The 13,293-nt window shown below is 46.7% G+C and overlaps 1 protein-coding gene across 4 annotated transcripts in view; it reads right to left on the bottom strand.

Annotated features, from left to right (window-relative positions):
- The window catches only part of CORO2A (coronin 2A), a 47,571-nt gene that overhangs the window by 11,237 nt on the left and 23,041 nt on the right, over positions 1-13,293 (bottom strand). For 3 of the 4 annotated variants that reach the window (XM_031609550.2, XM_090131527.1, XM_090131529.1), the window contains 2 exons: positions 5,948-6,148; positions 1,788-1,904 (listed from right to left, as the gene is read on the bottom strand). In XM_031609550.2, the coding sequence (XP_031465410.1) occupies positions 1,788-1,904; positions 5,948-6,148 (318 nt within the window). Of the gene's footprint in view, positions 1-1,787; positions 1,905-5,947; positions 6,149-9,652; positions 10,010-13,293 lie in introns of those variants that run through there. The other variant, XM_090131526.1, reaches the window with a different exon arrangement.

Below are 13,293 nucleotides of genomic sequence, written 5' to 3'. Positions count from 1 at the left end.
CTCTTCTGCATAAGCACTGAGGTTCTGGTAGACAACAGAATAAATATGACCAGGCAGCACACCCAGGCGGAGATGAAAGCTAACAACATCCAAGTCTGGAAAAACAGAAAGATAGCTACTAGATGAAAGGAACTGACTTTTCCCTTTACTCAGCAACCATTAAATCAGCCACTGGAATACTGCATCCAGTTCTGCATTTCCCAGCAGAAGATAAATGCTGGTAAACTTATGTGAATCCAGTGTAGACCACCAGGATGTTCTTGTCTTGTGAGAAGAAGCTGAGGGAGATGAGCTCGTTCAGAATGGAGAAGAGGTATCTTCAGAGGAATCTGCTAAAAGCCTTATCCTTTAGCCTAAATCTCGTAAGATTACTTACAAGATTATTAAGAGAAAATAGTGCAATGCTTGTTGCTGAAGTGCAGAGTGGGAGGATGGGATCCTGTGGTCATTAACTACACTGGAAAGTTTCTAACTGCATATAAGGAAAAAGCTCCCAATAGAGTAGTGAAGAATAACAACAGGTTGCCCAGAAAGGTGATGAAATCTGCATTGTTGGAGGTTTTTGAGACTCAGCTCTACAGGTAGGGGGGGCCAGAGGCTTCCCAAGTTCCCTTTAAATTCAAATTGCATTTACTGAATGCATTCTGCAATTGCAGCAGGAAGTTTCAAAGCTCGTGCTTACTCCTCATCTGAGGCTGAAAAGAAAGGTCGTGGTGATGCCTTTGTGCCCCAAGTCCTTTCTGAGATGGCATGAGCACCTGCATACCATCTGTAAGTTAAAATACAACACCCAAAGGCAGCCCAGACATTGAAAGAAGTTGAAAAAAAAAAAAAAAAAACCAAAACATGGAGATCCTAAAGAAAGCGGAGTCACTAAACAAGAAGGAAAATTCAAAGCACACAGATTTCTAATTCGAGAGAGATTTCCCAGCAGATCTGAAATGGCAGAAGACATCCAGCAAGGCAAGGCTGGAGAAAATGACAAGGCAAACCTGCCACATGCTGTGTGGCAGAGGGTAAACAAACACAATAGGAGGAAACACACGTGGGATCTCTGAATAAAAAGCACAGCAGGTACTCAGGCTCTTCGCTGTCACAGACACCAAGCTACACTGATAGGTCACAGAAAGCAACCTTCCAGTGGGTAGGTATGGGCTAACACTTCCCTTACAAACACAAATTGCATCTTTCTGCTCCTAATAACTAAACTGCATCTACACTGAAGTAACCTGAGGTGTGCTATTTGCTGTATATCAGTTGTTTGCGTTTGCATTAACGTTTGCATTTCTGAAGTTCTTCTGTGTTCTCAGTAGGAAAATGCTCTCTTTGTTGCTGGGGGCAGAATAAAGTATGACATGGAATCCTTAGCTACCCTAGCACGGCTTTACAGAGAAACTGAGGGCAGAAACAAGCTCATAGCTGCTATGCAGGGAAATAATCTGAAATAGCAACAACTGTGGATTGTTGCACGAAGCTCTTGTTTTGTAGTGAAGGAGGAGTTTTGTAGTGATTGACCTTGAAGTGATTTTAAATTCATATTCTTTCTCACGTAAACATAGGCAAAAAGATGGAAAGCGCCCCCTTTTTCCTGTCATGATTTTAATAACATCAGCTAGATGGGATCACATAGGCCTGATCCAAACACAGAGATCCTCCTCTTATACCTGGCTTTTCTATAGATACTTTCACATTATCATCCCTGGGCCTTTTGATTCTTTTCTAATTTCTCTCCCCCAAAAGCACACTGGCTTTTGGTAATAGCACAGAGGATAAGCTGGGAAACTTACGGTGGCATCCTCCGAACACGACGCTATTACAAAGTCATTGAACGGGTTCCACTTGATGTCCAGAACGTTCCCTTTGTGCCCACATACTCTGGGATAATGTGGGTCAAGCTTCCCCGTCTGGAAAAAACAAATATCAAAACAAAGGTGAGCCATGGGATGTTTCCAAGTGAGCCAGCCCCAGTGAGAAACCCCCTTGTGTTGTTATGTTCCAAATACCTCAGGTGTTTGGGGTTTTGCTGCTCCTGCAAGGCAAGCCTTATTAATGATATCATTGACTGGAAGGGAAGCAGTGCTGCTCAGGCCTTTCTTAGAGCACGCTGCTACCAAGAAAACTGTACACGTACAGAATGCTGTGGTTATAGAAGTTATTACTGTATTCAGATGCCCAATAAATTTACAGGGGAAAAGGGAATGAACTGAATCTCACAATTATTTTTTTTTGTTGTTTTGTTTAGAGATTTGGGGAGGACAGGAAGATCTCACATCTGTTTCTTGAGTTTGCCTTTCATTTAAGCAGGAAAAATGTTTCAGCTTGCCTTTTTAAACTTCTTCAAGTAGAATTTATTCAATTTATTGATTTTTAAGCAAGCGCACTCAAGCACAAATGACAATTCCAGTTTTTTCTTTCAACAACCTATCCATTTTTCTCCAACGGGGGTTTTCAAATCCAACCATTCATCGCATTAAATCGACATTTGGGACCTTCCAGAAATACGCCACGTTTGGGCAGCAGGCTTGCTGCTAAATAGCATCCACAGTGAAACACACCTTGTTCCACACGGGGGCTGTGCTGCACCAGGATAACACATACTGCAAACAGCCTCTGCCACAAAGACACCTCAGCCTTATGTGCAATAGGATTGCACGTCAGAGCAAGCAGCACTGGCTTCTCCCTGTCAGCAGGAGAGCAAGAGGAGCTCCAAGGTCCCTCTGCCAAGAGCGCAGTCACTTGAGAGATGGTGCCAAGCTGGTCATGCTTCACCTGCCTTCTTTTATCCCAGCTGGAGGAATCATAAACCAAACGAGAGCAAACGTTTGCTGTCCTGGAAAGCAGGCAGTGCAGCAGTGTGCTTCTCATGCTGCTCCAGAGGTGGACCCTCAGGGTGTGCAGTGGAGAGGACACGGTGCTGAGCACAGCCAGGATGTGGCAGCCGTGTTGTTTTGCCATCCCCAAACGTCTGCAGACTGGCTGCTTGTTGCGTAGAACCAGATGCGATGTAAAACTACTCTGGCCTCACTGGAAAGTTTGTCACACAGACTGGGACTAACTTGCTTCAAACAAAACACCCAGAGGGCTTTGAAATGTAAAATACCGTGCTTTTATAGACTACAGTCTTAAACAAAGCATTTTTGTAATAGGAGCAATAACAAGTGACTCGGGAAGGGAAAAGACAAGACATAAAAGAGTATTAATGAGCAGCATTTTCCTGCCCAGAGTGTCCTTTTGCAGGATTCAGGGCTTGGTTTCAAGCTGGCAAGCCAGTAGGCTGGGCAGCCAGCATCACAGGGATCCCTTCATCCCTGTGAGAACTCCCACAGCTTTCTGCCTTTCCTGCTCCAGGCTCCTCCTGGGAGATTCCCAGCGCGGATTACCATTAGATTGGTCATTCCCAGTTCTTCAAAAAGCACAAGCACACGCTGCCATCACATTATGCTGCAGCATCCCCTTTGGCCCCAGTTAGTTAAAACCTCTGGGGTCAGCACAGCTGTCATTTCATAGCTTTGTCATCCAAGAGAATGAAGCAGAGTTTGTGTCTAAGAGATCCACACAGCCAAAGACGTCCTCTATTTCACACCTGTTGGTGCTGTATTCAAGGACTGCAGACTGCAGAGACCTGGATACAAACACTTCCCCGTCTCCCTGGATTTGCTCTCATTTTGCTATCTCTTTGCTTCGTGCTGCAGTCCCAACCAAGTCTGGTCACGAGGGAAGGAAAACAGAAGATTTTTCTTTTCTTTCGGAGGAAGGATACAAAACTGGCATCTGAGTTGAGAGCTTTCTTTACCTGTGCTGCATGCACTCCCACTGTACATCTATGTCAAACACCAACCTACATGCAGGCCACGCTGTGGGACAGCAGCTCAGCTCCCAGTTTTCTTCGCTCTGTGTGTCCTCAGACTTGCAAGATTTACAAAATCTGTGCTGGACACCAGACAGCCCCTGTGCCCACAGCCGCTTCCCTGGCGAAATGCATTGCTCTTCCACTCAGTTGGCTTCAATGGCACATCCTCATGGGAGCCTAACCTATGTACATGTTTTCCAAGTAGTGGCAAAAATACAACTCGCTCCTCTTCTGCTTGAAGGCACGAGTATTGCTTCTAGGCCTGGGGATGGGTTATGTATAACTAAGGGCTCTTTTTCTAGAGCTGCTCCCCATCCATACCTTATTCACAAGCTGAGAGGGGGGGAGAGGAGCAAAAAGAGGCATTTCTTCAAGGAGACATGAGTGCACATTTCCATGAATCAGCAGGAGAGGAACATGAGGAACACCATTAAATCTATCAAGGCTGAGTTTGCATTAGAGCACATGCTGACGCGAGCAGCAGCCCCTCTGCATGCAGACACAGAATAAACTGCAAGACAGGGACAGAACGGGATGGGAGCAGCTTCCCACACAGCCTGTTCACACTCCAACACAGCCCCCACTGTCTGGGTACCATTTCCCACTTCAGCCAAAGGTGACATCCTGGCTCTTTGGCTCTTCCTCCACACCAGCCCTGTTTTGAACCCCTTAATTCTTCAAGCTCACCAGCATCCTGAGCTGTGAGCTCCACATCTGAGCTGCTGAAAGTTTTGCCTTCTGCCTGCCAGCACCCTGCTCCCCTCCACCGTGTCCCCTTCACTACTCACAATTATACTCACAACACTTGCCAGACCTCTTCCCCACCCTATTTACTTTTTCTCCTGTCTCGCTTATTTGTCTTTTTCACCCAGACTGATCGATGCCTATGCTACAAAGTCTTCCCTCATATGAAAGCCACCTCACATTTTCACAGTGTACTTTAATTATGCTTTTCTAGTTACCTTTTCCAGTTCTACTTTGCTTTTGACTTCTGCAAACAGCATTTCATAGCTGGGTGGAGTATGTAAGCAGGTGTTTGGAAGAGAAGAATTGTTGCCAAAGATGGGCTGAGCTGAGAAGAAGTGAGAATACAGAAGAATTGACAGTAAACAACACAACCATCTTCAGCTCATTTTACCAATGCTTCGAGACCTGGGTCCCACACCACCTCCTGCACTCACCAGCTGCCTGCTCAGATGCAGCTTTGTGATGGAGATGAGCTCTTCAGCCTCAACAGATCGTGGTCCAGGGGGCAGAAGTGACTCAGCCAAGAAAAACAGGGCAGTGGTTCATCTTAGGACTATCTATGAATAGCACCGGTGGTGAATGCACTGAATAAACATAGTCTAGAAGGGCCAGGAACTGTACTAGGTTCTTAAAGTGCACTCAGATTGCTTTCATCCTTAGCAAATATATATATTGAAAAAGTGGCATTACAATAACACCATCAATTAACTTTTGATTAAAGGCTGAACTTTTGCCTTTCATCTCTTCTGGTCTGATTCCAGAGAGCCCATAACTTCATCCTAAAGGTAATCCACATTAATGTGTGTCGACTTCTTCTAAAGCATAAATGTCAGATGGCCAGCTTTTCCCTCTCATCAAACCTCTAAGTCATCAAAACCCACAAACATAGGATTTGTTTCTGAAAGGGAAGTTTTTCTAGCATCAGTGCTTGAAGCTCAAGAGCTTCACTGTCTCATAACCAGGTCTGCATTCCTTTGTGAAAGAGAAAGCAGTTATAAGAAAAGATATCATAGTCTCCTTTGCTGACAACTAAAGCCATGCTACTAAAGCACCGTTCAGATTTTGCTGTCTGTATCCACTAACTGCATTTCGATTTGCCATTTCTCCTAGGAGACAAACATTGGAGCACCACAGTTCCTGCTGATTACACAAGGCAACAGAGATACTACGTGAAGGAAGGTGTTGGAAACCCGCAAGCAGCTAGGTAAGATGTTGTTAGGTCACCTGCCAGGAAACCTGGGGCCCCATCCACGCTTTCTTCAGCTCAGCAAACAGCACGAATGGAATATCCTCTGTAAGATCCATCCCCCTGAGAGCCCATGAAAGCCAGCGTGCCTCGATGGAGCTCACCTGATGGATGGGAATGACGAGGAAGGCCCCTCCGCCCGCACACTCGGTCACCACCGCGATGAAGTGTGGGTTGACAGCACAGAAGTGGTTGTCGTGGACGCTGTGGGTGATGGGCACGCAGTCGTAGCATTTCTCCTTGCTGGCAGCCTTGCCGTACACGTGGCGGAACTTGGAGCTGCGGTACTGTGGGTGCCACGACATCTATGGGGGGGAACACAAAGCACCACGATGTGAGGGCAGGTCCCATCAGCACGGCTCACGGGTACAACATCCGGCTGCATTTCTCCCTTTCATCTCTGCTGGCAAGAGGGGAGCTCGAGAGAGAAGCAGTTCTCCCTCCCCAGCCCCACCAGGCAGCCCCAGCAGAGCCAGGCGATGCTTCGGGCACAGGTAGCACAGCACTCAGGAATTATGGAAGTTAAAACATCCTGGATGAGGGGAGCGAACGAGCCAGCCCGGATGCATACTTCATTTAGCTCTTTGGTGGTTTAAGACCAAAAAGAAGCCAACATTTTGCTTGCATGAAAGGAAAAGTTAGATTTGACAGAGGGGTGGCAGGCACCTGTTGGTTTATTTTCCCACTGACAAAGACAGTGTGTCTGGTTTATAGCTGCACCGCAGCCCTTCGTCAGACAGCATTTTAAACAGTATTAAAATTGAAGCATGCCAAACAGAAGAACTACCTTCCCACAGAGAGCAGTGTGGCTTTATGGAACAAACAAAACTGATTTAATACAGGAAGCTACCAGTGCAGTACAGAAGGAGCGATCCTGGCCACTAACTCCTCTCTCCAGAAGAGCCAGACATTGAGAGGCACCCAGAGGGAATGGAAAGGAAAAGGAAAACAAACGCAGACCAGGCAAACAAGTTGTAGGTGTAAGAGTTCCACGCAAGCAACTGCAAGTATGGGCAAAGGGACAGGATTCTGCACCTTGTTTGATGTGCACTGGCACAGTTTAATCAGTGATGCTGAAGCAGTGATACTGCAGTTGGATGGGGGTCTCCCAGCCAAGCAGCTTTCAAGTTACAGCAGCGCTGATGCCTCTCACTCACATGGGTGAGCACTGGCAGGAAAGCATGCGCTCAGCACAGGGAAGCATGATGCATCATCAGCATGTGACAAGAAGGGCTCCAAGAAACCATGGTTTGAAGTGTCCTTGCACCCAGCATGCTATTGCAAACTGGCACTCATTTCCCTTATGGAAAAGCTGTTAAATGCCTGCAACCTGTCTTGCTTGACCCTGTGCAGCCAAACTGGGGCTGCAGAAGTACCCACCAACACGAAGATCCAGAGAACATGCACCCCACATACACACCACCATCCGGCCTGCGAGTTGCACTAGGTCTCCCATGCTGTCCCAGTTCCTGCCCTCCTCTCATCCACCAGCACAACTCAGAGCCAGCCCCACCCTCAGCAAATACCAAAAACATCCATAAAAAGTCGGTCCTGGCAGATCAAAGTTGGCTCCTACAGTCCCTTCTGCTCCTCACTTTCAACACAGAATGTTGCACCTTTACTAACGCTGCATTAGCCTGTATTTTTAGCTGATGACGTTTCTTGCACAGAAAACATTAGGTGCAGCAGATCTCTGATAACTGTGCCGTCCACCTTCCCCAAACAAACCAAAGGAATGCTAACTACTTGATAAAGAAATCACCGCTTCTGGGAAACCAGTCTTGGAGGAAGGGATGTTCACAGGCAAAAGGACAGCTGGGGTGCAATGGGCTGGCTCCCTGTGCAGCCCCAGGAGAGCAGCATTTTCAAACACCTTCATGTCTGTTACATGCAGGAGTTTGACTTTATCTTTGCTGGGGAAAAAAAAATAAAATAAAAATCACCATGCTGTCTGGATGCAGCAAGTCCTTACAGCAGGGAAATTAGCTTTCCAAAAGGAAGTTAATTACCGCGCTCCAGGGAATTTCCAGCTGAACTACTCCTGAGATGGGAAGGGTTTTGTGAACAGGAGATGCTGCGCTTCTCAGCAGCAACAATCTCAGCTGAGAAATGAGTCACCAAGAGCAGGGGAGAGCTCACTGTTAGATTGTCATCCCTATGGGAAGAAGGAATACACAGCAAGATACTGGTGCCCTATAAAGTCTACCTGCAAGATTCCCACTACAAACAAGGAATAAGGGAAACAAGGAAGTAAATGCTCAAGTTCAGCCTGTGCTTAAGAAACACAGAAAAACTGCCCTTTGCTATTCCAATTTATAGATGGAAGATTTGGCTGCCACTGCACCTACAGCTTGCAAGAGAGATCTTTAGAGGGTCCTCTCCATGAGCAGTCCTAGGATTGAGAGAAGAGTCAAAATAAGGATAAAATTATGATGCTCAAGTGAAAATCAGGCAAACGGGTGAAAACAAAATGCAGAAAATATGAGTGTGTTGCAAAGAGCCTCTCCAAGAATGGGAGAGTGCCTGAGAAACGTGTTGGTATCTAGGCACACAAACCTCTGCCTGTGGATCTGCCGGAGAATTTACCTGGAAAGAAAGATCTGTAATCAGTGTGATCCTCTGTAAAGCCCTGGAACGTGTTACTCAGTGAATGGTGTGGCTCAATCAGCAGGAAATTTGGATGATTTATCAGCAGACCAAGGACAGGGAGCGAAATAACAAGATACAGCAAGCTTACATCCTATAGCTGATGAGATAATACAATGTTCTGACCAAGTTGATGGAGACAAAGCCATCTCTGAAAGTTCAGTTTTTTGGGAAAATGAAAAGGCTCTGAAACATGGGCAGCTGAAAAGCCTTATGAAGAATCTGCCGTGGGTGTTTCTCAGTGGATGAGGTGAAGGAAGGAGCTGTAGCAAAAGAAAGAAAGAAGAAAAAAAAAAGCCCCAGAGCTTCTGCACTGTCCTGTCCAGGTCAACAAGATGGTCTGTAAATTAAAGCAGAGTTCCAGAATTACCCATCAGGCCCCACATTATAGAAATAGGCCAAGATCCAAGAGGTACTGCCCAGAAGGGACTTATGTTGAATAGGGATACCAGAAATGAACAGCCAGAGTTAAAGAGAACACGATGGAAAGTTGAAAAAAATTGTTCTGCTTTGCTGGCTTGAGATTATTCCGGGGCAAAGAGGCTGTAAAATTAAGTCTTCGACTAATGAGTCACAAATGATGCAATGGGTTTTCGTGTACCTGAACAGCCTGCTCAAGATGTGAACACCAAGTAAAGTCTCATGTACAGAAATTGCCCCGAATCCTTGCAAAGTCTAAGACTGCATCCCAGCCCCTGAGCACACAGGCTGTCTCACAGTGGACAAGACGTCGTTCCTCAGCAGGAAATGATCTTGCAGCTGGCTCTAATGAGCACAGCACGGCTACTAATAGCTGACAGATCTCAGCTATTAAGACAGTGCAACCTACGGGAAGATCCTTGCAGAGAAATCAGGTCAGCATTCCTAGAAGTTGTCTATTGGAGCTCTGAACAACACTGAATGCTGTCTATGTGTAAATGACAGCCCAGCACAAGTGAGCAGTAGCCCAGATACAGAAACAGGGAAGAGCTGGGCTGGGCAAACCACTGCTCTGTGGGGCTATCTATAGAGGAGTTAAAGATCTCAAGCATCTGCTTTGGAAGAACAAGTTATCGGCTCCACTCATGCATCACACAGGTCGTGCTGACACATTTCCATGCTGATCACAGCCTTCCATGCCTCACCTTGCCAGCACCCAGGCACAAGGAAACAGGTCGTCTCACCTCACAGAGCTGGGAGTCCCATGGTGCCATCAGAGCTGACTTCATGGCCACCAAGAGCTGCAAAAACCTTCCTATAACTTCTGAATACGAGGAAGGCATGGAGCAGAGAGTCCCATCAAAGGCTGCACAAATTACAAAGGGGCTGGAGCACCTCTCCTGGGAGAAAAGGCTGAGAGGGCTGCAACAGCCTGGAGAAGAGATGGTTGAGGGGGAATCTCATCAGTGTCAATAAACCTGAAAGCAAAGCGCAGAGAAGATGGAGCCAGGCTGTTTTAAGTCGTGCCCAGCGCCAGGTCAATGGGCAAAAGGTGTACACAAGAGGTTCCCTCTGACTATCAGGAAAACACCTGATACTCGTGCAGGTGACAGAACATTGGCAAAGGTTCTCCAAGAGAGTTTGCAGAGATGCTCAGAACCCGCCTGGTCACGATCCTGGGCAGCCTGCTTCAGCTTCTCCTGTTCTGATCAGGGGGATTGGACCAGATGATCTCAGCAGTTCTCTTCCAACCTCAACTGTTGTGTGATTTTGGGTCTTCTGTGCATGTTGTACTGAAAAACACCAAGGCACGTGCTCCTGTGTGTGGACTTTCAGCCCCATAAACCTGATATCTGTCACGCAGTCCTGGCTTTTCGGGCTTCTCCTCCAGCAGGGAGTGGCAATAGTACGTTTCTTCCCCATTTCATATAAACTGCACTTTGGAGAAGCAGTCATTTTCAAAACAAGGCAGCAAACAGCAACAAGTAAGAGGGATGCTGGGGAGAAAATGGAGAGAGATACACCAACGTTTTGTCAAAAGGGCAGATCTTTTTTTTTTCTACCGCAAAAACTTGTGCCTCTCCCTGCAAAAATCAAAACTGTATATTTGTGCATTTTACAGAGAGAATTAAATGTTTGTTTGTTTGTTTTTCACAGTCACATAACAGTATATTTCCCCTGGAATGTTTTGGGGGAATTAATGGTGTTAGATTTTTTTTCCAGCGCTGGCCTCAGCTCCTTGAGTCCTTGCTTTTACACAGCCATGTCTGAGCAGGGCGAGATGGCAAGGGCAGAGCCCAGCATCTGGAAAATCCTGAGTGTGCAGTGCTGGGTAGAGCCTGAAGCCCCAGCTGGAGGACCCTCAGCTCACCTGTGCTCGTGGGGCAGCAAGAAGTCAGGCTGCCCTTGTCAGCTCTACGCAGAGCCCTTCACAGGGGAAAGGCTGACTGCTGTGCAGCAAGGTGGTTAAGCAACTTCTGCTTGGAAGAAGATGGCTTTGTCTCCATCAAAAGCTGAGGGCAATGGCATGAACGCTTTGAGGGAGGTACTGGGAGCAGCAAACCAGTGATGTGACAAAAACACCCAACGTCCTTTTTCAAAGATGAAACTTCAACTCCAGCGAAGAGCAAGGTCTCTCTCATTTCCTTAATGGAGGAGGGGTCTCATAATCATGACTTAAGGTTAGCAAAATTCTGTAAATCCACTTTTCAGTCCAGTTTCCTCCTTGACTGCGGGGCCTCTCAAGTCCCTTCTGTGTCACAGTACCCACAGGTGGCATATCCAGAGAAGCATCCGAGTTCTCCCATCTGAGACAGGAGATCCCCACACACTTGGGGCTCAGTCTAGAGCAACAGTCTCAAGACAGCAGCTGATGCTGAATGGATGAAAGGACAAAAAAAAAAAAAGAGTGGTGAAGGGACCATCAGTCCCGTGCAGCATAGGACAGAGTCCTCCACATCCTGGGAAAGCAACACAGCCTTTGCAGTCCAAGAATCACTCTCCCTCCCTCCCTGCTGACCTGCCTAACCTAAATCCCAGTGTCAATAACTGGGATGGAGGGAGATACTGCAGGCTGGACCAGTGTGTGTACATGTCTAACCACATGGCTGATGCAAAGAACGTGTAGCATCATTCTCTTCTCACTGAGCTTTCACAAAGACTTGGGAGCTTGTGTATGTCACTCCTCCCTCTTCCAAAAAAAGAGCGTTTAGGGAGGTTTTTATCTGAAGTTCCTGGAAGATAGGATACAAAGATCTCTGCAAGCTTTCCCAAGGTCTCAGCTCACCACTGACTGCAGCAGTCAGTCAAACCAAGCTCTTCAGGCTGAAAAATATTTTCTAGGCAAATTCTGGCCATTGAGCTGTGCAGTCCCACTACAAAGAGCACTCTCATCTCATTAAAGAATTGCTGTACTTTACAAAGTAAAATCCGTCCATTTACCTCATGGTTCCTTCCTGCTGGCATGAACAGAGGAAGCAGTTCCTCTGTCTCCACGTGGAGGTTAATGCAACTGAAGGAGACGTAGCAAGGACATACAGTTAGCTATAAAAGACTCCCTGAAGTCCCTCACAGTAGGATTCCTGAGGTGAAAGGAGAAGGACACAATATGGACTACCTTGAGATAAAGACCTGATTCTGTGAAGAACCTTAACTGCAAAGCAAAGGAGTGCTCATGCAAGTGTAAAAAGATCCTTACCTATTATCCAAGCTCCAAGATGCAGCAGAAGGAGGCAGAGAAAAAGAGGTCATAGTTGCAAGTCCTCACATCTCCTAATAGCTGGCGGGGGGGAATGACTGTGAAAGCTTTCTCAGCTTCAACCCTTTGCAAGCAGTAGGGATTGGGACCTGAGGCCCAGCATAATGGAGACCAAGGCAACCAGAGAAATGCCTGCAAAGTGCAGCACAGAATGCAGGCAGTAGTCAAAAAATGGGTCCGCACCTAGTTCTCCTGTTTCTGAGTATGCACAAGACACAGTGAGCAGAGTCAACAGTGGTTCATGCAAGACCAAGCATTCATCTCTAAGTCTGCTGGTTCTGTTAAAGATGCAGTCATACAGATCTTGCCTCTCTTGGGTCTGATATTTTAAGAGAAGCTGAGTAAGCAGAAGCAATTCTCTGCAGTGGCCAGAATGAGTGACACTCCTTTTCCAGTCAAAAAGTTGCTCAGAAAACCATGGGGCTGCGTTGAGAGCCTCAGACACATCTTCCTCAGCCCTTCTGTGTTTGCCAGAAATAAATGTGGAAAGACTTAGACGACATCTTCAGAAATGATGGTTAAAGATGGAGAGTGTATGTCTGCCACCTGCCCTCAAAAACACAGTTCTGCAACACTGAAGGGACGTGGCTGTGCTTTAGCTCTGACTCCTTTATGAAGCTCACCTGTGAGATCTCACTGCATTAGTCCAAAAACTTCGTGGATGGTAGGAGGTCCTAAAAAGAGCTGTGAAGTCTGTGGAATCACCCGTGACAGTCTTGAAAGATCTATGCTATCCTCCAGGATGGGCGTACGTAGGTCTGACTGAACGGACACTGCAAGCCACTCACCCCTTTTGTATGCCACCCAAACCATATTTGCCTGCACTATGCACAAAATCTGTGAATTCTGGGTGAATTTCTCTTGCCCCCGAACAAAATAAGCACACGATAAAAGCGAGACCCGTGTTTGAGGACACCCAGATGTGTGATAACCTAACCCATGCCTAACTGGGAGCACCTTCTCCTCTGGTGCTCAGTGTTATGTCACGACATGAACATCGACTCTAATGCTGCAAAAACTCACAAGGTTGGCAGCAGCCTTTTCTGGCCTTACATCATTTTTGATGGTCTTGGTGTAGACAGTGGGGGCAGCCAGAGGACCTAAAGAGCTCATGAAGCCTGGAAGGAA

The sequence above is a fragment of the Phasianus colchicus genome, chromosome Z (assembly GCF_987193195.1).
Source record: "Phasianus colchicus chromosome Z, bPhaCol1.hap1.1, whole genome shotgun sequence".
NCBI classification, from domain to species: domain Eukaryota; kingdom Metazoa; phylum Chordata; class Aves; order Galliformes; family Phasianidae; genus Phasianus; species Phasianus colchicus.
This window is presented reverse-complemented; position numbering and strand designations above follow the sequence as displayed.